Below are 17,298 nucleotides of genomic sequence, written 5' to 3'. Positions count from 1 at the left end.
GGAACATTTCTCCTCCACTGAGGCCTAAAGCCACAGGAATATTTCTCCTCTGAGGCCTAAAGAAACAGGAACATTTCTCTTCCACTGAGGCCTAAAGACACAGGAACATTTCTCTTCCACTGAGGCCTAAAGACACAGAAACATTTCTACTCCAATGAGGCCTAGGCCACAGGATATTTCTCCTCTGGGGCCTAAAGCCACAAGATACATTTCTCCTCCACTGAGGCCTATGCCACAGGAATATTTCTCCTTCACTGAGGCCTAAAGCCACAGAAATATCTTTTTGAAATCCACCGTAGAATCCAGGAGCTGTGAGGAACCCTTGTAAGTCCAGAAGGCACCACATCTAGTAGAGTAAGAGACCTGGGAGGTTTCCAGGTGTTATCTTGAAGAGGGTGAGGTAGGGACGCTGGGAGGGCCCAGGTGTACCTTCAAAGCTGAAACTTGATGGATATAATCCTACTAGTTTCTGGGTTCATCTGCTGTTGATGACGAGGAATATTTTTTTTCTTTTTCTTCATTAGGTTTCCCATATTTTTTTTTCATTGTTTTCACTTTTCTTCCTGACAGTGACAATACTTGTGGTGCTTGGTTTATGTAATAACAATTGTTATTTAAAATTTTTGTTAGGATTGCAGGATCCTGAATTGGATACTTTTTAAATTTAATAAAAATGTTCTGGCACAAGTGTTGAACCTTAAAAAAGGTTGGAAAATAATCTATAATAATAAAAATGCTACGCGCGCATGCGCACTCTCGCCGCGTGTTCCCTGATCCCTGATCTGTCGGGATGTGGCGGCAAGAGTGCGCATGTGCTAGATAACACAGAGTGAGGGGCCGGGACTTAGGGGAAGGAGAAGCAGGCCCAGGATTCGGCCGGCCCCAGCCAGGCATAGACCCCCCTTCCCTGCCGCACCCAGGCCCCGGCGGTCCCGGAGTGGCGGCTGCCAGCGGAGGGCAGACGCCAAAAAGGGCTCGGCACAGTGGAAGACGGACAAACTGAAATCGGAAGCCGCTGTGGCCTAGCAGCTCCGACTACAACCTTTCCCTCCTCAACCCGCCTAAGCCGGCTCCGGCTCCCGGAGGAAAAAGCCTATGACCCCCCCTCCCCCCTCCCTCTTTTCACGGTTTGTCTACCGGCTCCTCTTCTTTGCTCTCTCACTCCACCTCTCTTCCGAGAGGGGCCGTGGCGCGCGCATGTGGAAGGAGAGGGGTCGGCTGGGGAGAGAAGCACTTAGTCCATGGGGTGGCGAATGGAGCGACGCTCCGCGGCTTGGCCGGGAAGGTTGGTTGGCGTGTATGGGAGGGGTGGGGGAGGGCCGGGGCAAGGTCTTCCTGCTAACGGGGAGTTGAATGAGAAGCGGACAGGGCAAACACTAAAGAGAATGAGCAGCAGGCTACCGTCCCTGCAGGCTCACAGGCGCGAGCGTAGTATCCTGTGTTTTTCTTTTCTTGAGTGAAGGATGTTGCAAAATAGGAGCCAGGCTGTGCATGCTGAGCACCTGACTAACGCACAAGTGGGGTTCCCCTCCCTCACACTGTGCCTAGGAAGGAGTCATTTGTATTGTGTTTAGCGCCCTCAGTTATTTTGAAATGTCGGTGCTTAGGTCAGTTTGCGTGCCTCATCTGAGTCTAAAAGCAAACTGCAGACATGACAGGACCCAGAGGAAATCAGTGAGACCCCTCCCAAGCGCCTTGCAGCGCTAATACAAAGGGAGGGCCTGTTAATGCCATTTACGTAGATAGGGGGGCAGTAAAAGGAAGGGAGGCGTACTGCTGGACAGGGGAGCAGGAAAGAGGGGTTGATGGACAGGGGAAAAGGTGCTGATGGATGGGGGGGCAGACAAAGGAAGGGAGGCATGGGTAGGGGGGAGGTAAAACAAAGGGAGAAGGGCTGCTGCTGGATAAGGGGAGCAGTGAAGGGGTGGAGGTGGACACAGGGGAGGTAAAAGGAAGGGAGAATGGACAGGGAGAGCAGGCAAGGGGTGGTGGTGGACAGCCATGGGAAAAAAAAGACAGAAATACAGAAAGTGGCTAAGGAGAGAGAGAGAGAAAAAGAAATAAAGACAGACACACACACATATATTCTAGCACCCGTTAATGTAACGGGCTATAAGACTAGTTAATGATAATAACTATAAAAATAGTACACATTTAATTTTCCCCACCACCAAAATTTCCCCGTCCCACCCGGCTATTTTTCTATGCCACCCAGCTGGAAAAAAATTTCTGGGGAGAACACTGAGCCTAGTGGATTCCCTGAAACGCTGATTCTCAAGATGTGGGAGAGTATCAGATGGTGCGCAGGCTAAGTCCAGTTGCCTTCCTGATTCTATCTGAATCCCTGCGGACATTGGGACTTGATTCCAACTCTGCAGTTCAGACGGAGTGTTCGATCATGTGTTCCACGTGCCCGTTCTCTGCTGTATTTCTGGATCGTGAGGATTCGGCAGAAATGTTCTTGGAGGTTGGGGGGCCCGTGAGGGTCCCCTGAAGTGCACTGGGGCCATGGCTAAATTGTATCCCATGGCTTCAGAATTTTCCATGCGCCTAGTCCCGTGGATGGATTTGGCGGTGGCTCAGGTCCCTAAACGTACCTTCTTGCCCTCGGATGAAGGGGTGGTCCTGACGGATATCTAGGACCATAAGCTGGATTTTGTCTTGATGCGCCTTTCTGATTCTGCTGCAACAGGGGTGTGAGCTGCAGTAGCCACTTCCTTTGTGTCCCGGCCATGTCGTACTACACCTCTATGATATTTTGACGGTTTTTGCTAAGCTGGGAGCTTATTCAGCTTCTGCTAGAAGAATGTTATGGAATCCACCAGTGTCAGGGGATTCTTCATGGCTTCTGTGAGGCAAGCTGCCATTCAAAGGTTCGCTCTTATTTGGCCAGGATGTGGATGACCTTGTGGCAAGTGTGCTTCCTGGCCCTGGTTCTCATCTGCCCAGGGGGCTGGGACAGCTGAAATTTCATCATTTCAGGAGGACCTCACAGTATGCCGGACCCTCTGCGGCGGGTCGGCATTTTGGAGCCTCCTACAGGCCTCGCTTTGCAGGTACCGCACGCTGTAGCCTCCCAACTCTTGACCTTCGGTACCTTCCAAAAGAGAATTATGACGTCAGGGCTCTGGCGAGGCCTCCCAAATCGAGGGCAGCTGTCGGCCTTCCTTCCGGAATGGCTGAAGTTAACCTCAGACCAGTGGGATCTAGAGGTACTCAGGGAATGTCTTCGACTGCAAATTCTTCCAGCCGATGGTGGACTTTTTCATGTCCTCTCCCAAGGGCAATCCGGACAAGGCCGGCAAAGTGCGCCCTCCAGTGCGCCGGTTTCTGGATTTGGCGGCTGTGGATCTGGTTCCACAGGGCATCTTGGGCTCTGTAGATACTCGATTTACTTTGTCGTGCCAAAGAAGGACTCCGTCAATTGCAGACCATTTCTGGACCTCATAGAGGTGCATGCATTCTGGCGAGTTCCACGTTTCCAGATGGTATCGATGCATGCGGGGTTACAGCGGTGGCACCCGAGGAGTTTTTTTTTTGCTTCCTTGGATCTCACGGGAGTGTATCTACACATCCCGCTTTTCCCAGAACGTCGGAGGTTCCTGCGGTTTCGTGTTCTAGGGAGGCATTTCCAGTTGGCTGTGCTCCCTTTCGGTTTTGCATCGGCGCCCAGACCCTTTACCAAGTTCATGGTGGTGGTAGCTGCCCTTCTGCGATCTCTGGTGTGTTTAGTGCATCCATACCTCGCCGACTGGTTGATCAGAGCTTCCTCTCGTGAGAGCAAGGCTACTTGGCGGTTCGCCTAGTGGTGGTCTTGGCTGGAACGTCTCCGTTGGGTGATCTTTCTGAAGAAGGTTGCATTGTGCTAATTGGAGTACCTGGGTATCTGGTTCAGCACGGGGCTGGACCAGGCATTTCTTTCAGATTCCCGGAATCTGAACCTCTGGAGTGCGATTCGGTACAAGTTGGCAGTCCCGGCTCAGCCGGCCTGGCGGTACCTGCAGGTGTTGGGTTTCATGGTAGCAGCCATGGACGTCTTCCCGTGGGTGAGAGCTCGCCTGCGTCCTCTTCAGTTTTCTCTTCTGTCAAGGTGGAATCCCCTGAGAGATGCACTGGGGATGCAGCTGCCTGGGTTGGAAGCAGCGTGCAGCAGTATGCTGTGGTGGTTGAACCCAGTCATTCTGCCCACAGGGCTTCCTTTGCAGTCTCAGATTGAGTGAGCCTGACTAGGTCAAGAGTCTCTCCAGTTGGGGGAACAGTTTGCATGTCCGTTCCCGGTACAGGGCTGCTGGACAGGTATCGGTCCTGCGTCAGAGAGAGCCGATGATTGATCGGCTGGAGCTGTGAGAGCGATCAGTTAGCTCTGCTACGGGTCCGAGTGCATCTCCACAGGATGGCTGTCCATGTGTTCTCGGCCAATGCAACAGCTGTTTGCCTATGTCTGCCGTCAGGGGGGCGTGAAGACTCCCCTGCTTGGATTGGAGGCTCGGATGCTCTTTCCATGGGCGGCACGTCATTTCTTGGCTTTCTCCACGGCTCATGTGGCCGGCGTTGACATCATTCAGGAACACTTCGTCAGTCGTCAGTCTCTGGACCTGGGAGAATGGTCCCTGTCCGGGCTGGCTTTCACTCCTTTGATCTGATGGCGTCCTAAGTGAAAAGGAAGGCAGACAGATTCTTCAGCCGCCGATGAGAGGTCGGCGGCGTCAGACTCGACGCTCTGGTTCAACCTTAGCCCACAGGGGACCTTCTGTGCATCCTTCTCCCGTGGCCCATGATAAAGCGCATTTTGCGCCGGGTATCCTCGCACAGGGGCCCGGTGATCCTTGTGGCTCTGGACTGGCCCAGACGACATTGGTACGCAGACCTTGTGAGGTTGAGCTCCGGGAGTGGTCTGCATCTTCCTCGCCATCGGCGGTTCCTCACGCAGGGTCAGTTTGCACTTCAAGATCCGGACCGCTTTGGTCCTGTGGCCTGGCACTTGAACAGGCAGCCTTGACTGCCAGGGGATTATTCCTCTGCGGTTTTCGCCACACTCGGCCTATGCGAACACCTGGGGGCGTTTTCGGCTTGGTGTGCAGGGCTCCAGATGGACCCTTTGGTTCCGTTGGTGGCTCCGGTTCTAGACTTTCCTAGAGGCTGGCCTCAGGCAGGGTCTGGCAGTCTTTTCTCTATGTGTTTAGTTTGTGGGCCTCTCCTGTTTGTGTCCCTCTTCGTTCAGAGGTTCTCTAGCTTCTTACCCAGCTGTTGTCCGGTTCTTTCTGGGGGCAGGGAGGCTGGGGTCTCCCTTATGACTGCCTTGCCCGTCGTGGAGCCTGAATTTGGTCCTAGGCTCCCTGACTTGTCCACTCAGTGAACCCCTGGATGCGATCTCTCTGAAAGATCTTATCATTAAGACCGTCTTCCTGGTGGCGATCACTTCTACACGGCGAGTGTCAGAGCTTCCGGCTTTTTCATGTAGAGATCCTTTTCTCCACGTCACGGAGTCGGCAGTGATTTTGAGGACTGTGCCTTCTTTTCTTCCAAAAGTGGTAACTTCTTTCCTTATCAACCAGGGAGTTCGGTTGCCAGCCTTTGTTCCTTTGGGTTCCACGTCTCAGGTCTGTGTTCTGCGGTCTCTGGCTATCTGGCATCTTTTGGAATACCTAGGGGTCACTACCATCTTACGTCTGTTGGCCCATCTGTATGTCCTGGCGGGCCCCGCGCATCGGGGTCGGCCTGCTTCCGAGACTTCTATTTCGCGTTGGATACGAGCGGCTATTTCTGCGGCGTGTGTGGCAGTAAAGAAGAAGCCCTCACTCTCCTGAGGAATGGCTTCCTCGTGGGCTGAGTCTCACAGTCTCGCCTGTAGAGACTTGTCAGGATGCCAGTAGGCTTCTCTTCATACCTTTTTCAGGTTTTCCAGGCTTGATGTGGCATCTACGAGTGATACAGTCTTTGGCGTTTCTGTTCTTGCGGCGGGCTCATCAGGCCCTCCCTCAGTTTTGGGGACTGCTTTGGTATGTCCCAGCCATTCAGCTGCCAGAGAGATTGTACAAGAATGAAAGATTAGGTTTCTTACCTCTGCTGTAAATATTCTCTGGCAGTTGAATGCCCGCCCATCTGTGTTTTGTCCAATTCGCAGGTCACTTATTCAGTAACTGGTAAGCTGGATTTCTGTCTTTGACCAGCCTCGCCAATTGGAAAAAAATATATATATATCATGCGTATTCCCCTTTGTTGAGTTTAAGGGTTGGTGGGGGTTCCCTGGGGGGTGCCCCTTCTGATCTTCAGGCTGTGTCAATGTTCCAGGATTTACTGGGTTTTGCAGTTTATGATATTTGCATTATCTGTTTGTTTCCATTTGGCCATTTTTGGCAGTAGTTTTTGATATGACACGATATTGAGCAGAAATTAACTGGTAGCAGGAATTCCCGTGCCCTCTCTCTCTTTTCTTCTGTTTCCTGTTGTCATAGGTCTACATGGCTTTACTACTAACTGAGCAAGAAAGGAAGCTCCCGGGCAGGTAGCCCAAAGGGGAGGGATCTTTTAGTTGCCCTGCAGCTGAAGCTAATAGAGATACAAGATCCCAGCCGTTCAGCTGCCAGAGAATATTTACAAGAAGGAAGATTAGCAGAAGTAAGAAACCTAATCTTTCATTAGTAAAATACTTGGATAAATTTAACATCTTACATGATTATCAATCAGGGTTCCATTCATGATATAATACAGAAACAGTAATAGCATCATACTAGTTTATTTAGCACTGGAACTAGTGCCCTGATCCTGCAGTTGGATCTGAGCAGCGCTTTTGCTTTAGTGGATCATGATCTACTCTTAAGCTGCTTGGACTCAATTGGGATCAGAGGTAATGTAAAAAGTTGACTTAATGGGTTCCTGAAACATAGAATATATGAAATTTTCACTGAAGACAAATATTCTTTTCCCTGGAAGAACTCATGTGGAGTTCTGCAGGGTTCTCCTTTATCTCCAACACTATTTAATATCTACTGTATTTAGTTTCCTTGGCATATTTACTTCAAAGTTTAAATGTGATGTTTTATATATATGCAGATGACATTACTATTTTGTTCCCCTGTAAGGCTGTTTCGAATGAATTGATTACTCAAATCTCTAAGGTAGAATTGTGGATGCTACAGTTCAGACGAAAGCTTAATTCTGAAAAAACTAAAGGCTCCTTTTACAAAGGTGCCCTAGCGGTTTTAGCGCGCGCTAAAACCTTGCATGTCCTAGCTGTTACCGCCTCCTTTTAAGCAGGCGGTAATTTTTCAGTTAGCGCGCACTAATCTTGTGCATGCGCTAAAAACGCTAGCGTACCTTTGTAAAAGGAGCTCTAAGTTTGTTTTGGGGGGGGGGGGGTTTTGGCTAGCCCTAATGATAAAATTCAGGAAACAACTATTCAATTGAAAGGTCAACATTTTGAGATAGTGCCAAATTTGAAAATTTTGGGAATAATTCTGGATTGTAGTTTAACTTTTTAGAAGCATACGGATTCATTAATGTAAAAAAGCTATGCAATTTTGTGGAAATTGAGGACCATTAAGAAGTATTTTGATCTAGAGCACAGTTCTTCAACCGCCGGTCCGTGGACCGGTGCTGGTCTGCAGAAAATTCCTGCCGGTCCGCGCAGGGCCGGCGAGATGGACGTTGTTAAATTTCCTGCCCTGGTGGTGTTCGCGGAAATCTTCTGTTCCTCCCAGCCTCGGGCGATCAAGACAGGCTGCCGACGTCGGGCATTCCCTCTGAGTCTCGCCTATGCGGAAACAGGAAGTTGAAACAAAATAGGCGGGACTCAGAGAGGAAAGATCCCAACGTCGGCAGCCTGTCTTGATCGCTGCCCCTGCTGAGTCGCCGAAGAGGGCTGCGGGGAAGCTGCAAGTAGAAGGGAGATGGTCAGCGTGCGCGGTGGGGGGCAGCGTGTGGATTGGGGCCATCAGCAGCGTCTGTGCTGAAAGCCTGCCCACGTGCAGAATGCGGCGGATAGGGGCCTCCGGCTCGTCTTTGGCGGCAGGGCCTGCGGTGCAAAGCTGTTTTTGCCGGCTTGGGGGGGGTGTCACGAATGTGCAGGGAGCCTTCAACAGTGGCTGTCTCCTCTCCTAGCAGCTCTGTACTTACCAGGGCAGTGATTCACTTTGGCAACTTCCCCTTTCCTCAGAGGCGGCAATGGACCCAAGGCTGCCTAAGGAAATCACTTCTGCAGGCAAGTACTGAGAGCTGCTGGAAGGAGAGAAAGCCACTGCTGGAGGCTGGGAAGCTGATGGATAAAGGGAGAGCTGCTACTGCACCTGGAGGGAGGTAGAAAGAGAGATGCTGCTGGGAGGGGAAGAGGGAAAGGGATGGGAAGAGAGCTACTGTTGGATAGGGGGGAGGAGGGAAGGGAGAAGGAAAAAAGGAAGGAAACAGCTGGCAGGGAGATTAGAGGAGTGAAAGGGGAGAGACAGGAATGGGAAAGTAGAGAGAGATTGATGCTGGAAAGGGGGTCAGCAGAGAAATGAGAGAGGGATAAAGATGCTAGATCTGGTGTAGGAGAGATAAAAATGAAGAAAGCAGTGAAGCTGGAATGAATGATGTAAAAAGGAGAGAGGAGGCACAGGCTGGATGGAAAGGGGATAGGGGCATAGAAAGAAGTCAGGAAGGGGGAGAGGTCAGACAGTGGATGGAATGGGCAGACGCTGGAAGGAAGAGTGGAAAGAAGATGAAAGCAGAGACCACAAAAGGTAGAAAAAAATCATTTTATTTCTATTTTGTCATTACAATATATCAGATTTTAAATATATATCCTGTTAGAGACATAACTGGGGACTGCAAAGCCTAACACTATTCCTGTCATGTGTTGACTGCAGTATTCTGTTAGCATGATATTTCTGTGTAGCATTCTGTAAAAATTTGGCTTGTTCAGTTTTCTTGATAGTAGAGGGGATATATGTGAAGGGGAGGGGAGACAGGGGTTTTGTTGGTCCTTGCTCTGAATATTTATATTTATAAAATGACAATTGTACAGAATATTGTTTCTTTTTATACTTTAATAAAATACGTTCAATATAAAATCATAACTGAGGCTTGTGCAGATGGGATCAGATGGTTTGTGGGGACCGAGCTTGCGGAGACGGGGCGAAAATGTGTTTTTTATTTCAATCTTAGTAGTTTGCCGGTCCACAAAATAATTCTTTTATTTCTGCCGGTCCATGGGTGTAAAAAGGTTGAAGAACACTGATCTAGAGTCCTTCCAGTTGCTGGTCCAGTCCACTGTACTGTCTACTTTGGATTATTGTAATATTGTTTATTTAGTGCTACCAAAAAAGATTTTATTAAGGCTTCGATTAGTTCAGAATGCAGCAGTTCGTTTAATCTTTGGTCTTAAGAAGTATGATCATGTTAGTCCTTTTTATGCTAGACTGCATTGGCTGGCTTTAGAGGCCAGAGTATTTTTTAAGTTTGGGTGTATCTGTTACAAGGCTCTTTTTGGTTTATTATCTTCTTATTTGATATCTTACCTGAAATTGTTTAATTCATTAAAATGTACCAGAAATTTAGGTATGTTCCTCTTCCCTACCCCAAGGGTCTGTCATTACAAGACTTTTTTGGACAGGACATTAGAATATCAGGCAGGGAAGATGACCTCCTGGATGAGTCTGCTGATTGTTCAAACCTATTCTTATCTTACATTTAGGAAATTATTGAAAACTTACCTATTTGATAAACAAGAATGTTGATATTTAAGAAGGTGTTTTTTTTATTAGGCTCTGTACTTTAAATGTACCTTATATCTGATGTTGTATTTAATGGATGTAGTAGTTATAATAGTTGTGTTTATTGAAATTGTATTTTTTTAACTTCTATGTCTCAGTTCTTCTGTTGTGAACCGCCTGGTGAGGCGGTATATAAGAATTAAATTATTATTATATAGCAGTATTTTATAGGATTCCAGTAAATTGCAGTGTTTCAGTACTATTTCAGCAATAGAAAATTCAAGTTTTCAATTAAATAGTTTTTAACTGCTTAAGTTTGGACAGGTTTTAATTTAAAAATATACTTACTTTAACATCATGACTATCTTTTTTGCCATTTTTAGGCCTATTTGGATCATTTCAGCCGAGCGCTTCAGTATGAGTACGCTTCAAAAGGAATCTTTGTTCAGAGTTTAACCCCATTTTTAGTAGCTACTAACAAGACCACATCATATGGCTTTTTATACCAGAATCGATGGATGGCACCTTCCCCTGAAACATATGCATATCATGCTGTTTCTACTCTTGGGATTTCAGCAAGGACCACTGGATATTGGTTCCATTCTATTCAGGTAACTGAAATAGTAGTACTTTTTCTTAGGTAGTGAGAATTCTGGAGTCCTTTTATATCTCCCATGCTTTCACTTCTAGATTATGATGTTTATTTTAGAACCACTATTCACCAACAAAATGAAATATCAAACCATGAATACAGTAAATACTACAGAGTACAATAAGTCAATAAAGTCATTAAAGTCAATAACACTTCTGCCCCCACTTCCCATCCAAGCTATAAATCAAAGCATTCAATAGAATATGCCCATATACCACCCCTCTTTCCCCACTACTCATTCTGTTTCAGGTGCCTCTGAGGTTCAAAATTACAAACGTGATTTGTACCAACATTCAAATGAATGCCACATTCTATTAAAGCTCCCCCATCTATTATGTTTTAAAGCGGTAAGTTTATAAAGTGTATCCCAAACAATCAGTTTATTCACCACCCATGCCCAATCTGGCAGAGCCACAGGTTCTAAGATTGTGCTACCACTGATTAGTGGTTAACAGCTGTCAACAATAGTTTAGAAAATGTCACCTCTCCCTCTTCCCAAGCAGAGTCATAATGATGTAAAAAAATCATCCCTACCGAGGAGTGTAAATCCTTCCCCAAGATCCCAGACCAGAGTTGAAAAAGATACCCAGTAAGGAACAATGATCCCACAAAGCCATCATATTCATACCAACTTCCCCAAATCCCCTCCAGCATCTCCCATCAGCACTCCCTCTTCAGTTTAGCAAAGAGCACTGGTGTAAAGTGCCAGCAAAATAAGATTTTATAGCCATTTTCCACCAATGGGGTGGCTATACCCAGGGAGGCCGTATAATGCCACATGCACTCCCACTCCTGCATTGAGATAGGCCTATCCAAATCAGCCTCCCAAGCCACCATATACTTTAAAGGATCCCCCACTCTAACATTCAAACACTAATATAATATAGATATGGCCCCTTTCTGAAAGTGGGGCCTAACAATTTTTCAAAAATCAGTCTTCCCCACAAAAGCTCCCGCAATATTCCTGATCTTGAAGTAGTATCCACCAGTTGGCCCACACAGACCAGTCCTTGCCACTCCCACTGAGAAAATATCCCCATTTACCACCTGGAACAAATTCAGCATTAAACTGGATAAGAGTAAACCAAGAGTATTTCCGCCCTTCCAAAAGAAGCCCTTGCATTGCTCACCACACTCTTAGGGTAGTAGAGGTATAGCTTCTGAGTAGCTCATAACCATACTCCTCCCCCCCCAGGGACCCCAGCCTTCTCAATCTCCACCTAAGTTGCACTGCCTGGTAATATTTCAGCAGGAAAGGGACCTACCTTCTTCCCCAGGCACAGTATGCGTCTGGGATGTCTACAAGCCCCAATCTGTCGATCAACTCAGGAAGGATTCCGGAATACTGGAAAGTGGCGAATGTTACGCCGATCTTCAAGAAGGTCAAGGGGAGATCCAGGAAACTACAGACCATTGAGTCTGACCTCGGAAAGATGGTAGAGGTGCTAATAAAGAACCGCATCATTGATGGACACAATCTGATGAGGACCAGCCAGCACGGCTTCAGCAAATGAGGATCTTGCTTGACGAACTTCCTGCACTTCGAGGGAGTAAACAGGCAGATAGACAAGGATGACCCGGTCGACATTGTATATCTGAATTTTCAGAAGGCGTTCGACAAGGTCCCGCATGAACGACTGCTTCAAAAAATTGCGAGCCATGGAATCGAGGGTGAAATACTCATGTTGATTTAAAACTGTTTGGCGGATAGGAAACAGAGAGTGGGGTTAAATGGACAATACTCAGACTGGAAAAGCGTCACACGTGGAGTGCCGCAGGGTTTGGTGCTTGGACATGTACTCTTCAATATATTTATAAAGACCTGGAAATTGGTACGACGAGAGAGGTCATTAAATTTGCAGACGATATGAAGTTATTAAGAGTAGTGAAGACACAGAAGGATTGCGAAGACCTGCAACGTGATATAAACACGCTCAAGAAATGGGCCACGACATGGCAAATTAGGTTTAATGTGGATAAGTGTAAGGTGATACATGTTGGTAACAAAAATCTTAGGCATGAATACAGGATGTCTGGTGCAGTACTCGGAGAGACCCCCCAGGAAAGTGACTGGCACCAAACCACTTGGACCGATACTCTATGGACCACTGTCTATGCAATTTCCAATTCAACTGGCAAACCAAACGCACCCCAACCAAACCCAAGGAGACAAAAAGGACTAGGAAAATGACAGCCACCAGAGGCTTGGTAAACCCAGTGGAATTCTGGTCACACTACGATATCTCGTCAGACTCAGACTCCCTCTCTGTAGACTTTTGGATCAAAATGAGCACACAAATTCTTTACAAGATGGCCCCCATCAAATTAAGAAAAACGAGAAATAAAAACCTGGACGGCTGGTTTGACGCCAAGCTAGGAACAGCAAAAAGAGAATTACGAAAATTGGAAAGACAATGGCTGAAATCAGGAGATAACAAAGAAAGAACAAATTGGAGACAAAAATTAAAAGAATACAAAAAACTTATAACTACAAAACGCACAAATTTTTACGCAAAAAAATAGACTTCGCCAACACAACACCAAGAATCTATTTAAACTAGTTAACAACCTTTACGATATACAGGCCTTTTCCCGCCCCACTCCCCACCATCAGCCGATGCACTGGCTGAATTTTTTAACCACAAAATCAATAACCTAAGATCCAACCTATCAACCTCCACAACCAACCATTTGAACTACCCAGTCGCCCAACACATTGATGAACCCAGGGTAGACATGTACTGGAATAATTTTGCTATCCCCACCTGGAATCAATTCTGCAAACTCTACTCGAAATATGCCGATTCATACCAAACATCATGAAAGTTGCTCCAATCACCTTCAAAGCCAAGTTACACGATTGGCTCTCCTCTCTATTACTGTGTGGTACAATTCCCGAGGAGTTAGGTCAGATACTAATCACACCGATTGTAAAAAATCCCAAGGAATCTATCAAGTTGACATCGAATTACAGACCCATTGCAAACATCCCCTTTTTTGTAAAGCTGATGGAAGGCTTGGTAAACTAGGATTTAGTATCGTACCTGGACAAATTCAGCATACTGCATGGCAACCAATCAGGTTTTCGTTCCGGGTTCAGCAGATAGCTTCGTTGCTGGATTCCCTCATGAACCTATTCAGCCAAGGTTCTAGTACACTAATCCTTCAGTTAAACTTGAGTAGTGCTTTCAATTTAGTCGATCATACCATCCTAATTGACTGCTAGGAGACAATTGGACTCACCGGTAATGTATTAAAATGGTTCCAAGGTTTCTTGACTAAACAATCGTATCGGGTCCATAGCGATAATAATCAATCCTCCAGCTGGGTAAACTCATGTGGAGTCCCACAGGGTTACCCCCTATCCCCCACTCTGTTCAACATTTACCTAGCCTCATTGGCAAATCTACTGCAAAAACTAAAAATCTAATTTTACATCTACGCCGATGACATCACCATAGTCCTTCTCCTAACAAGCCTGACCCTTGAGACAAGGAATCATCTAACATTTAACTTTAAATCAAATTGAACCATGGATGACTGAGTTCAAACTAAAACTCAACTCTGAAAAAAACAAATTCTTCCTGGCAAGCCCGAATGACAAAATCAAAGATACTTCAATTTCCCTGAATGGACATAACTTCCCTATAGTCGACACCATAAAAATCCTGGGAGTGACGCTGGACCGTTATCCCACTCTAGATATTCACACAGAGCAACTGATCAAAAAAGGCTTCTTGACACTGTGGAAGCTAAGATCCATCAGAAAGTTCTTTGACGCAGCATCATTCCACTTACTGGTGCAATCCTCCATTTTAAGCCTGCTCGACTATTGTAACATCATTTATCTGGGGTCTCTCAAGAATTCAAGACTCCGAATCATACAAAATTCAGCAGTGCAACTGATTTTCATTATAAAAAATGGGACCACATAACCCCCTACTATCAAAAACTCCATTGGCTGCCCCTAGAAGCAAGAGTACTGTTCAAATTTGCCTGCCTTTGTTTCAAATCCATTCTTGGTTTGGCCCCCCTATACCTGGTCTCCCATTTTAAATTGGACTATTCCACGAGGCCTACATGCAGAAAACATATGTTTAGCCACTCAATAATAAAAATCTGCCAATACAAAAGATTCCTCGACAGAATTCTTGCTTTCCAAGCAAGTTAACAGAACGGCTGGCTAGGTAACATCATCAAGCACTCCTCATCCTTCCTTAACTTCAGAAAACTAGTCAAAACCAATCTATTTAACTATTTGTAACCAAGAGCTCTTAAAGCCTTATTCTACTTGCATGTCCCCCGGTATTGTACTTACATGCAACTCTTACTCTGTCTCTCTTCCACCCCACAAATATTCATGTATTCTAAGACTTCATTGTTATTATTTTCGCTGACTGTCCAGCTCTTCTTATTGTAAACCACCTCGAACTACTTTGGCTTTGGTGGTATATAAAAATAAAATTATTATTATTACTGATCAACAAGTCAATGAAGCCATGCGCGTAATGCACGACAACGGCGAAAAGGGCAAACAGAATGCTAGGAATGATTAAGAAGGGGATCATGAACAAATCTTGCCACTGTATCGGACTATGGTACGCCCCCACCTGGAATACTGCGTCCAGCACTGGTTGCCATACATGAAGAAGGACACAGTACTACTCGAAAGGGTCCAGAGAAGAGCGACTAAAATGGTTAAGGGGCTGGAGGAGTTGACGTACAGTGAGATATTAGAGAAACTGGGCCCCTTCTCCCTTGAAAAGAGGAGACTGAGAGGAGACATGATCGAATCATTCAAGATAATGAAGGGAATAGACTTAGTAGATAAAGACAGGTTGTTCACCCTCTCCAAGGAAGAGAGAACGAGAGGGCACTCTCTAAAGTTGAAAGGGAATAGATTCTGTATGAACATAAGGAAGTTCTTCTTCATTCAGAGTGGTAGAAAACTGGAATGCTCTTCCGGAGGCTGTTATAGGGGAAAACGCCCTCCAGGGATTCAAGACAAAGTTAGACAAGTTCCTGCTGAACCAGAATGTACGCAGGTAAGGCTAGTCTCAGTTAGGGCACTGGTCTTTGACCTAAGGGCCGTCGCGGGGGTACAATAGACCACTTGTCTGATCCAGCAGCATCAATTCTTATGTTCTTATGTTCCAGTGCAATAGCTGAGACATTCTAGATCATAAGGTTATTTCCCCTTACTCGCAAGAGCTGCAGAAGAAATCCATTTCAGGATTTTCATTCTGCCTCCAGTGTACTTCACAGGCTAGTTTAGCGCCTTCTAGCAGTCTTTTCTTCTGCAAGCATGACTGCAGCTGTGTGGATTCTACTCTCCCCAGTTTATTATTTTAATTTGACATAGTTTCGTTCCTTTCACGGGTATTTTTGCATTTGAAATAGATTTGAAGCTCTGCCTGCTTGAGAATTCACAGACTTCGGTCTATAGCTGACAGGCCAATCCCTTCGGGCTACCTGTTAGCCAGTCTGCTGTGACCAGTCAGGCTCCATGCCTGCAAAGGTCCCTGTGGGTGCCGGAAAGAAAGGGGACAGGAAACCCAAAAAGGAGGTGCCCAGGGCCCAGCCCCGACATTATTTGGATTTCCCTAAGCCTGCTAGCAACCCAGAGTCAGGGGTTGGGAAAACTTTTCACAAACCTCAGGAACAAAGCAGAGCTAGGACCCAGGAGGGTAAACAAGACCTGAAAGTAAGCAGAGGTACTATTATCCAGGTCACCACCGGGGGAGCCAAAGAGAGAAGCAGCTACCTGCTGACTCAGGTAGAACAGGGTGTTCCTTCCCCTTGAAAAGCCAGCAGTACTCAACAAGCTGTTAGGCAGGATAGGGAGGAGGCTGAGGACTCTTCCTAATGAGGGCCTGCCTGGCTCAAGCAAGGGTAATGCCTGTGTGCCCATGGAGGTGGATGAAGCTGGAATCCCTCCAGAATTACAAGTAACTGATGAGGAGACTCCCATGGAGTTACAAGTGGAACTGCCTGCTGAGGAGTTGTGTGTAGCTCCAGAACCGATGGATGTAGTAGTGACAATCAGCTCTGGCTGAGCAATGATTGTGAGTTTGTTTGTTTTTTTTGACTATTTTTGGCTGGTTTCTTTTCCTGCTCCCAGTCATTTTCAAAGACTTTCTGGACTGTGCATTTGTTTGTAAAGCTAGAAGTGAGTGGGGGAGAAGTTTGCTTCCATCTGGGTGGGAGTTTTGAAAGCTGTTTATTTGTGCTTTTGAAAGGCAAACTTATGACTTCTCTTTGCCCAGCCCTGCTACATTTTAGACTGGAGGCTTTATTTTTGTGTTTGCACTAGAGATGTTGGAGTGAATAGGCATATTCTCTAGGAACTGATTTTGAATTCTGTGGACTGTGCTTACCTGAGCTCTGCTGGGGAGCAGACTTGGGGGGAAAAGAAGCTTTAGTAGATACAACAATGAAATCATCGGCACAATGTGCAGCGGCCTCAAAGAAAGCAAACAGAATCCTGGGCATCTTTAAGAAGGGTATCACAACCAGGACGAAGGAAGACATCATGCCGCTGTATCGAGCGATGGTGCGCCCACATCTGGAATACTGTGTCCAGTATTGGTCGCCGTACCTCAAGAAGGACATGGTGATACTTGAGCGGGTCCAGAGAAGAGCGAAGAAAATGATAAAGGGTATGGAAGGCTGTTCATACGCTGACAGGCTGGACAAGCTGGGGTTCTTCTCCCTGGAGAAGCGGAGACTTAGAGGAGACATGATAGAAACTTTCAAAATCATGAAAGGCATAGAGAAGGTAGACAAGGAAAGATTCTTCAGACTACGGGGAACCACAAGTACAAGGGGGCACTCGGAGAAACTGAAAGGGGACAGGTTTAGAACTAATGCTAGGAGGTTCTTCTTCACTTAGCGGGTTGTGGACACATGGAACACTCTCCCAGAGGATGTGATCGGGTAGAGTACACTACGGGGATT

General features: G+C 46.5%; 1 protein-coding gene across 6 annotated transcripts in view; it reads left to right on the top strand.

The window, feature by feature from the left end:
- The window catches only part of HSDL1 (hydroxysteroid dehydrogenase like 1), a 393,114-nt gene that overhangs the window by 220,247 nt on the left and 155,569 nt on the right, over positions 1 to 17,298 (top strand). For 5 of the 6 annotated variants that reach the window (XM_033941271.1, XM_033941274.1, XM_033941270.1 and 2 more), the window contains one exon: positions 10,073 to 10,300. The exons of the other annotated variant lie outside the window; for it this stretch is intronic. In XM_033941271.1, the coding sequence (XP_033797162.1) occupies positions 10,073 to 10,300 (228 nt within the window). The remainder of the gene's footprint in view (positions 1 to 10,072; positions 10,301 to 17,298) is intronic. 6 annotated transcript variants of the gene reach the window in all.

Source organism: Geotrypetes seraphini, chromosome 4, assembly GCF_902459505.1.
Source record: "Geotrypetes seraphini chromosome 4, aGeoSer1.1, whole genome shotgun sequence".
Lineage (NCBI taxonomy): Eukaryota > Metazoa > Chordata > Amphibia > Gymnophiona > Dermophiidae > Geotrypetes > Geotrypetes seraphini.
Note: the sequence above shows the minus strand (reverse complement) of the source record. Positions and strands in the feature narration are given on the sequence as shown.